Source organism: Abrus precatorius, unplaced genomic scaffold (genome assembly GCF_003935025.1).
Source record: "Abrus precatorius isolate BTA unplaced genomic scaffold, Abrus_2018 Scaffold10, whole genome shotgun sequence".
Lineage (NCBI taxonomy): Eukaryota > Viridiplantae > Streptophyta > Magnoliopsida > Fabales > Fabaceae > Abrus > Abrus precatorius.
The window spans coordinates 8,779,834-8,789,507 of record NW_020874292.1 but is presented as its reverse complement, the minus strand read 5'-3'; the positions used below and the strand labels follow the sequence as shown (position 1 = coordinate 8,789,507).

Below are 9,674 nucleotides of genomic sequence, written 5' to 3'. Positions count from 1 at the left end.
GCAACACAGAATCGGAGCTTATCCACAAGTCCTGAAAGCCTTTAGAGTCCAATTTTCGCACAATTTTGTTTAACTGAGTTACACAAAAGCAGCATGGCCCTGGAGAACTGTTTAAGAGTAACCACAGTTGGCACAGCCAGACCCCAATGTCTTTCTCCAATCTTTTTAACCTCAAGGGAAAAGCTTGTTTTCCGAACTCAGAGAGGTTTCAAGAAATCCATGTTAAACTCTAAAGTATCATACCCATCTCTTTTATCAACCAGTGGTGCCCACAGAAAATCTCGTTTTATTTGCAATGCTCGGGAAGCAATAAATGAAGGTTATTAATTATCCACCACTTTGCTAGTTGCTTGGTACCTTTTTTTTTATATTCTACTAAGAAACCTGTTTTTTACATGGTTTTCCAGTTTACCTCTTCATTATGAATTTCAGTGTCTCTTAAAAAGGAGTGAAGATGCAGAAGGTATTAAACTGGATGATCTAGTTTCAAAAACTACACTAGAACATGCTTTATGACTGGACTTGCACCTTAACTTTGCAATATAATTATAGGAAAATGTTATGATTTTAAGTGACTTAAAGTGCTAAGTTTTTATGATGAAAGAAGTATTAATTACATTAAAAATGCAAATGTATAACAATGCTTCGTTTTTCAAGAAAAAACTTTAACTATTATATGCTTAAAATTAATTTTAGAGACTGACGTTGACAAAACTCAAATAAATTTAGTGCCAGGTGCTCTAGGAAGAGTGCCAGATCAAGTTAAAATTTCACGTAGTCAGGAATGTCATTGTGGTGCAAGATTTCGTGTAGACATTTTTGCACCTATGTATTTTCTTGAATGAGCAGATTGATTTTCCAATTTCATCTTGAAATTGATGTATAGAATCACTCGTTTCCTTGTACTAATTTCCCAATCTTTTTGTCCATAAGACATAGGATGCATTTAGTTAGCAGTTTTAACCACGCTTAGTGCATGCTTGAAAATGACTTTTAATAGAAAAAATTATTGCTTGTTTTTAAAATTGTCTCACGAAATTGGCAAAATTAAGCAATTATTTCAAATAAGTTGATCCAAATAGTCACTTGATCCTCTATTTAGTGCCTCGTCTGATGAAATAATACACATCCTGAAACTGGCAGTTAAAGTAGTGACTGACTCAAGCTGGAATAACCTTGTCATTGGAAGTGAGACTCCTGTGCTGGTAGAGTTTTGGGCACCATGGTGTGGTCCATGCAGAATGATAGCACCAGTCATCGATGAGTTAGCAAAAGAATATGCTGGAAAAATTGCATGCTACAAGGTTAACACAGATGATTGTCCAAACATAGCAACACAATATGGCATCAGAAGCATACCAACAGTTCTGTTCTTCAAGAATGGAGAGAAAAAAGAAAGTGTCATTGGTGCAGTTCCCAAGTCTACTCTATCCGCAACAGTGGAAAAATATGTTGATTTATAAGCTCAGAAAAATTATGAAAACGGCACGCATTAGAATGCCATAAACGAAAGGAGTGGAATGGGAGAAATAAGAAAAGTGAGATTGCAAATTTCATTCTCCATTCTTTTCCATGCCCTACAAGCCAAAAGATAGTCTGTTTATAAGGACAATTTTTCCATCCTATGGTTTCGTCACTTCAAATAACACTTTTAATCTTTCGTCTTTTTTTTTTTTCATTTTGTAAAGATTACATTGGATAACCAGACTTTATTCAATGGTTGAACGTTGATTAGTTCCTTCTGCAGAGAAACTTCAAATTGATCATTGCTTGGGAAAATATCCAACTATTCTCCCAACAACCAGTTGCATTTCGTAGCCCAAAACTTGGCACCTTCCTCATGGGTCCGATGCGTTTGTGAAAGCTCATAAGAAAATTAATATAAAAAGTTACACTTGAATTCACAAGGAAAATCAGCCCCTTCAGCCACACAACCAGCCAACAAATTTTCATTTCTTAAAAATAAAATCGTATATTGGCACAGTGGCCTACGCCCTATCACTACCCAACCCAAATGCATTCTGCCATCATCAAGGGCCTAAGGCAATACAATTGCTCATGCTCATGCTGCACGAGCAGCTGTCAAGAACCACAAAATCCATACCATCTACAAAAGCTCTCAAGGAGAAGGTTTCCAATCATATTGAAGATTATTAAAACCATTTACTGCCCCTAGCCCACTAAGTAGTTGGTTTGACAAATCTTGATGATGATTCATAGCTTGATCCCGAGCAATAGACGCCATTCCTCCCCTTCCATTCATAAGCGGATTATTTACCATTGCAGCTCTGATGCCATTAGGCATAGTGGATTGACCAAGACCTATTGTGCCATAACTACCAACCCCAACACCTGAATTACTGTTCAATGCACCATTCCCCACCAGGCCATTGCCACCATTGATCCCTGTATTGGCACTCACTGGCAGAATGCCATTTACGTTCTTCACGTCATTCCCAAGAGAACCAACACCCACCATTCCACCTGTGCCATTAATCTGGGAGGACATCATCATCTCTTGTATGATTTTCTGGACTGAACTCTGAGTATCACTAGGGTCAGCTTCACCAGAAAGAGATGACTGCTGCTGTTGCAGGGAAATATTAGCTGGCGAGTTTGTTGTACTCATGTGATTGGCAGATGTTAAAGCAGGGAGAGATGTTTGTGGAGCATTGTTAGATGAGGATGGTGTTGGTGGTTGAAAAGGGGATGAGTTTGGCTGCGCCTGGGGCATAGTACTGGAGGAACCTGGGGATGGAATCTGAACAGAACTACCTCCATATGGACTGCTTGCATTGTTCATTGAATTTTGTTGTCTAGAATTCATAGAGTTCTGGTGAAGAAGTCCAACAATAGTGCTTGTGGTGGTTGATGCGGATGCTGAGTTGACAGAGTTATTTACACTAACCACACCATTGCTAGAACCAATTTGCATGATGGCAGCTTGTGCCAAGGTTTGGTCACCATTTGAGTTATGGGCCACCATTTGCTGTTGTCGCTGCTGCTGTTGTAATTGATCTTCATGCTGTAGTGCTTGACTGCGAGGTCCAGATGATCCACTTGTCCTCCGAGGGAATTTTGCTAGACTCTCTGAGAGAGGGGAGAAAAAAAAGAATTTGCATTACCTCCATTATCATGATTAAACAGCTGGCAACAATTATAAACATAAGAAAGCAAAATCTTCATAACAAGAAAAAAATCCACCATATAAGATATCACAAAGACCTAAACTTTCCTCTGGTTAACTGATACAACATTACAGAACTATACAGAGAAAAGATAGAACTCATTTTCCCAATTAGGTACAGATATGAAAGAGAGAAATCACTGCAAAATTGGTTGCCCATATAAACAATGTCAAGCGACCAAAATGATTCCATACTCGGAACACAAAAAGCAAAATATGGAACAGTTTATTTCCTCAAAGAAGATCACGCAACTTCCTACACTGGCATCTTGACCTCAAACATACACATTACCAACCTCCCTAATCCGCAAATATTAAATGAATGATTTATCACACAACCTTGACTCTCCAAATAGACATGAGGATATCATAATCTTAGAAAGTACCAAGCCATTGATACCAGACTACAGAAACGGGATTTAAGTAACAAAGTAAAACAGCTAACAGAAGGAGAGGTACAAAAGGAGTTGACAAAAAATTGAAGATCTTTAACTCTTCCTTCCCAAATAACAATCCCAACTCTCAAGTTTTAATAGCTTAATAGGTAACCTCCAACACATAAATCATCATAAGTGGAGGTATTATGAACTCTAATTGCCTGCTCTTTATTCCCTTTAACATTTCATGTTATTATCTTGCCAACAACATCTGAGCAAAACACCATGAGGGACCACACTGCAATTTCAGTGACTAGGCATAAATCAATTGGATAGAGTATACAGAAGTTAGCTATTCCTTGATAACTGTGTGAAGTAACCAAAGCAATTTACTTCTCTCTCTCCAGACTATAAAAGCATGAATTGCATGCAGGCTCAACAAGACATAATTCCATCTCGGCTAACTTTCAAACCATACACTTCATTGAAATTTCAATCAATCCTCCATAAAAAATGTCCTCCACTGACAGACCCTTTAAAAATACATTATTACACCAAGTTGAGTATCCAAGACCAATCTGTGTATCTTCAAGTCCCTTCTTTCATCAATCAAAGGCAACTGCATCTGGAATAGATTCCATTACTAGGCATAGCTTATTAGAAAGGTTGATGCAATGTCTCCAAATATCAACCAAGAAGAAGGATAATGTTGAGACAAAAAGTGATATCCAAAAACAATTTTCAACTATAATATATAAAGGCAGAGTAGGAAATTAAATGCATCAAGACTCAATTTCTATATAATGCTCATTGTTTAATTAGAAAGGGTAAAACATCATTGGAACACTTTATTGGAACAGCTGCTCTCATTTTAATAAAACATTATTTATAGACTCATTCATATCTTCACTTCAAATTAGGAATCAACCAGTAAACTACCAACTTACCCATAGGTCCAGTTCTTGTTTCTCTGCTGTAATCTATCAAGTCTTTCATACTATTTACCACTTCTGATATCTGCAACATAAACAAGAAACTAAGTTTGTCATATTAAATCACTGTATCCTCCTCAAAAGAATTTGTTTGAGATTATCCTCTAGATGAAACATATAATTTTTCTGATAAATTTATCATTTACTCTTTACCAATACAGTATTTTTGGCCAAAAAAAAGACCCAATTTTTCCCTCTTTTTGATCAAATGACAAAATCTCTTGATTTATTAATCCTTGATAACCAATCCCCCAAAAAATACAGAAGTCAATTTATTTACCAAAATATAAAAGGCACCACAAAAAATCATCCCACAATTACTGGGTCCCTAGTCTTCTCTTAGGAGAAGATCCTAATACAAACATAAACAGAAACCAGTATAATTGCTATTTGCTATATGGGGTGTTCTGTTCACAAATTTCACAAAATAGCATTCCAACAAGCAGGGTTATGAATTATGATGGTGCCACAAAAGAAACATAGTAGTTACAGAAAAAGAAACCAATTGTAATTTCAAACATTAAAAAGAAATTAATGTATATTTGCCCACAAGTAACTAGATTAAAAATAGATATTGAAAATATATACATGATATCTTAAGAATGGAACCCTACCTGTAGGCAGCGCACATATCTCTTAGTATATCCTAAATCATTAACTAATGGTACTTCTAAGGCTTTAGCCAACTGACGGGCTGATGCAACAAACCTGGAGAAGAAGCATAAGTGCTAAAATATTAACAAGCTTGGTGAGACGTCCAAGTAAAATCTATATTCAAAAAGAAAATAAGTATTCCATGGTCTTGGAAAAAAGTTAGAAGACAACGAACACATAATATTCAAGTTTTAAAGAAGGCATGCCCTATGCATCAGCAGAATTTTCACAGATTTGGCAGTAAAACACGGCAAAAATAGATAATAAATAAAAGGCACAGAAATTAACGTAAAGAATAACTGGAAAAACAGACTTACATATTGCAATTATTTTGTAACTCTGGAACAGATACATTGGGCGTTGCATTTTGAGTAAAAGCCTGGTATTTTTGAGCAACCGTTCCAAGCTGACTAACCTGTATATAATAATAAGTACATATAAAAATAATAACCATAATGTATAATATATCAATGCACGGCCTTGTTAAAATCTCTACAGTACAAACAAACCAGCATTCCTGGTAAAATATTAAATATTAATCACAATACCCGCAGCAAAAATAAGGAATCCATAGATCCTAGCAAATATCTAACCGAATAACAATCTCAAAACTTACTAAGACCTACAGTCATGGGAAAAAAAAAAGAACAAATATCAAGACTAAAAATCAACAGACAATATTTAGTAATTAGTTTAGTAATCAATATTCAATCAGCTACATATCTTGTCTATTTAATTGATGAAGAACCTAATCATTATAATTACAAAGTCCTCTCAGAATGAAACTATTAGCAACCTGCGGTATTAACAATCTTCTGGGGATTAGCTCTTCATGGCGCCGGGCACAAAATTCCCAAGAACATATCTGCAAATGAAATAACAAACAAGAGAATGTCAATTAATCTTTCCCTCATACAAAGAGAAAGTCAACAATGATAATAATATACAAGCATTTTTTGTATAGAATTTAAAAGTTATTATTTCTATGCGTAACCTTCAGGTCTGGAGAGAAAACTATTCGAAGTTGACCATCACGAACAACACGAAGTTGGTCAAAAACACTTTCTTGTATTGCCTTTGCATAATCTAGAACAATCTGACCAGAGGAATTATGATATTCACGGGGCATGTCAACATAAAGTAGTTCTTCCAAAGTACCACTTTCATACTTTATCTTGAAAAGCCTGGGAAGAACCTCAAAAGTTGCTTCTGGAAAAAAATTTCAAAAAAATGACCATTCAGAACGAGATTTGTGCAACTGCAACCAAATCACATTTACATATATGTGACAAAAAATTAAGATGCCAGCATTCAAATGGCAAAAGAACCAAAAATAGACTGAACAAGGAAATGCAGAAAAAATAACCCCAAAAAACAAAACTTACCAAACCCACGGCCTGGTTTGCGATTACATATTTCGCAGTGCCATACATCCTGAAAATATTTAAAGGATTCATCTTTTAGGTTAAACTGATTTTAGCATCAATGAAACTACTATATATGGTTCCTTGAATAGCATTAACAATTCATGGCAACATTTAAGGCAATAGTTACTGAATCTTGAGAAATTACAATATGGCAACCACAACAAAATCAAGATGCTAATAACTGGGCATGGTACAATCAAACATACCATTCAATTACTAAGCTATGAACTTGGCTTAGGGTATCAAGGTATCAGAATTAGTTAAAGGTTTTCTCTAGGAACAGACCTGAGGAAAAACTCCAGTTGTTTGTCTCCCACTACCATACATAGAAACACACCATTTCTTCTTGGCATTAGGAGCAAAATACTCAGCAACAAACTTCCTCCAGAAGTCAATATTGTTGTCCTACATAAAATCAAACTGCATCTTAATAAGACATGATATTAACACATAGAATAAGGTCAATACATAGCTTGGTTCTTACTTCAGGTCTATGTTGTTGTTGATACATGTAATGTGTCAACCGCCTAGCACACATCCCCGGTTCATATACTGGTTTCACAGGAGATCTTACAGGCATATTCTGCTGTTGAAATTGTTGTGGTAGTTGGGACCGTTGTTGAGGCATTCCCTTCAAGAGTTGTTGCTGCTGGTGTTGTTGCTGCAACTGCAAAAGCCTATGATGGCGCAAAATATTGATCTGGGCGGCAGCAGCCTGAGAGGACTGGCTTGACATATGGAGGAATTGTTGCTGCTGTTGTTGCTGCTGCTGCTGTTGCTGCTGCAAAAATAATGGTTGATCAGAATGCTGGGGCTCCACTTTAACTGGTCCCAGAGTTCTCATTGTTTGCATCTGTGGTGGTTCCAGTTTCACTGAAGCAAGATTCCTCAATGATTGCAACTGCTGCTGCTGTCCAAGTTGATCGTTGTTTACGTGGGGCTCCACCTTTACTGGTCCCATACCACCCATCCCTCCTCGAATTGTTTGAAAATGCTGCTGCTGTGTATTCAGAGGAGAAGAGAACTGCTGCATTGACTGCTGACTGTGTTGGAAATTTTGAGTTTCAAGCGGCTGGGAATGTTGTTGTTCTGGCAAGAGCTGATTACTAGAAGGATTTGAAAATTGTTGAGCCTGACCTTGACCAGAGGAACCAGGACTCACTATGTTTGACTGTACAAACGTGGACGAAGAATTATTAAAGTTTAATCCATTGCCAACGTTGGAGAGTGGATCTGCTTCAGCTCCAGCGTCAATACCTCCACGCTGGCTACTTCCTGGACCAGAGAGCCCAGGATTCGGGACTCCATTTGGGAAAGATTGATTCAGTATCGAAGTTACATTAGACATATTTCCTAGAATGTTCATGTTGTTGTACTGTGTACGCGGTGACACAAGCGAAGGGAAAGATGTCTGGGAAGGCATGGGACCCCCTTGAGCTCCTAACATTCCTGAATTTGATCTCAAAAGAGAGGGTGTAACAGACTGGGCACCACCAATGGGAGTGGGTGGCCCCGGAGGCACCATCTTTAAGAATCAGAGTCTTCAAGCAATTACCTAAGCATAACAACTAAGTTACATAAAACATGATTTCAACAAACTACAATTACACAACAGCTTGTGAGATACAAGGCACAACGCTCAAGCCAGAGTCGAAGACCAAAGTCTTCACTGTGATCCAATAGAAGCATGTGGTGTTCAGTTTTACCAAACACAAGCCATAGACCAAAGAAAAACCAAACCATGAAACATTCTTTGATTCTGAACATTACAATTGCGCTACCTCCCTTAAATGAGCAACCTCCAAACGGCTTTCGCATGAAACTCTGTACAACACATGACTTCTCAGATCCAACCCATCAACCAGTGCACACCATAATATCCAATAAACCAATAAAAAGAAGAAAAAAGATTCTAAAATTTCAAGAACATTAATTGCTTTTAAGAAAGAAACAGCTTCTATCAAATTAAGACACGCATCTCACAGCAAAATCAATAAAACCCCAAGCATCAGTTCAAAATTAACACTTTTTAATTTATTTTAAAACAAGTCCAAGCAGAATTGAAAGAGAAAAAGAAAATTATCAGAAGATGCAAACGTAACATTTATCAAAGTGAAAAACAGTGGTGACAAAAATAGCAGCCGATCGAGCCGTAGTTGAAGCAAATCAACGATCCAAAGCTAGAAATGAGATAAATGGGGTGTGGTAATTGAGGGAAAAAGAGTAAGAAACAGAGGCGAAAGGGTAAAACGTCAAAGTGTTACGTTAAGAGTTGCCATGACTCACCGAGAGTTGAAAATTGAGAAATTGAGTTGAAAAGCTTGGAACTTTGAAGTTGGGTTCCGAATTGGCACCAAGACTATGCGAGCAAAGGGTATCTAGGGTTTTCTCAGTGCATGAGCAACATCGTCTTTAATCTCAGTGAAACTAAGTGTTGCTGTAGCTGCTACTGCTGCGTCATGGTGTGTGTTTTAGAGAGGGAGAGAGAAAGAGATGAGAGAGAAAGAAAGAGGGTCATTGCGGACGTCAAGTTTGTATTGGATCCGATTGAATTTTCTTCATTCTTTTCGTTCTTTCTTTTCGCTTCTATTCTCTTTCTTCTTTCTCTCAAGAACTGAAGTCAAATCCGCTCTACTTCTCTCTGTTGCGCCTCTCTAGTGCACATGCACCATGTCTGTCTACCATGATTCATCATCATGATGAATGATGCAATTCCATAGATGTATATGTCAGGATCATTATCTCTGGCATACTCTGCTTTGTGTAGTTACTGATATGTCCCTTGTTTATCCTTTTATTTATGGAGTTAACCTGACATTTTTTTTATGAAGGTGTTAACCGGATCAGGATCCTGTAACTTCATGCCGAGGTGTTCAGTGTCCAGCGTTTATTAAAATATTTTATTTAAAAAAAAACTTTTGTTAACATCAGTTTTTAAAAATAAATTTAAATATTTATAAATAAAAAAATTTATAAAAAATACTTAATTATTATATTAAAATTATAAAATATAATAAATAATTTTTAATAAAATTTT

General features: G+C 36.8%; 2 protein-coding genes across 5 annotated transcripts; one reads left to right on the top strand and one right to left on the bottom strand.

The window, feature by feature from the left end:
- LOC113852726 (thioredoxin 1-like) lies at positions 1 to 1,494 on the top strand. Its single transcript, XM_027483080.1, has 2 exons — positions 1 to 319; positions 1,144 to 1,494. Exons 1-2 carry the CDS (start codon positions 94 to 96, stop codon positions 1,461 to 1,463), a joined length of 546 nt encoding a protein of 181 aa, XP_027338881.1. The 5' UTR covers positions 1 to 93; the 3' UTR covers positions 1,464 to 1,494.
- LOC113852725 (transcriptional corepressor SEUSS-like) lies at positions 1,346 to 9,470 on the bottom strand. 4 transcript variants are annotated; one of them, XM_027483079.1, is made up of 11 exons: positions 8,924 to 9,325; positions 8,419 to 8,461; positions 7,122 to 8,192; positions 6,923 to 7,042; positions 6,596 to 6,644; positions 6,205 to 6,419; positions 6,007 to 6,075; positions 5,528 to 5,625; positions 5,171 to 5,264; positions 4,512 to 4,581; positions 1,686 to 3,090 (listed from the first exon to the last, which is right to left on the bottom strand). In XM_027483079.1, the coding sequence occupies exons 3-11, from the start codon at positions 8,160 to 8,162 to the stop codon at positions 2,120 to 2,122; spliced, it is 2,727 nt and encodes a 908-aa protein (XP_027338880.1). In that variant the 5' UTR covers positions 8,163 to 8,192; positions 8,419 to 8,461; positions 8,924 to 9,325; the 3' UTR covers positions 1,686 to 2,119. The 4 variants fall into 4 exon arrangements, with proteins under 4 accessions (XP_027338877.1, XP_027338878.1, XP_027338880.1 ...); XM_027483076.1 differs by lacking the exon at positions 8,419 to 8,461 and having other exon boundaries at positions 1,346 to 3,090; positions 8,924 to 9,470; XM_027483077.1 differs by having other exon boundaries at positions 1,434 to 3,090; positions 7,122 to 8,461; positions 8,924 to 9,335.
- Positions 9,471 to 9,674: the final 204 nt, after the last annotated feature.

Bases quoted from the DNA above. Each gene is read 5' to 3' on its own strand.
- LOC113852725 (XM_027483076.1), bottom strand. From the start codon at position 8,162: ATGGTGCCTCCGGGGCCACCCACTCCCATTGGTGGTGCCCAGTCTGTT. The intron at 7,043-7,121 runs GTAAGAACCAAG...GATTTTATGTAG, and splicing joins AACAACAACATAGACCTGAA to GACAACAATATTGACTTCTG. The intron at 5,265-5,527 runs GTAAGTCTGTTT...CTTCTTCTCCAG, and splicing joins TTACAAAATAATTGCAATAT to GTTTGTTGCATCAGCCCGTC.
- LOC113852726 (XM_027483080.1), top strand. From the start codon at position 94: ATGGCCCTGGAGAACTGTTTAAGAGTAACCACAGTTGGCACAGCCAGA. The intron at 320-1,143 runs GTTATTAATTAT...TGAAACTGGCAG, and splicing joins TCGGGAAGCAATAAATGAAG to TTAAAGTAGTGACTGACTCA.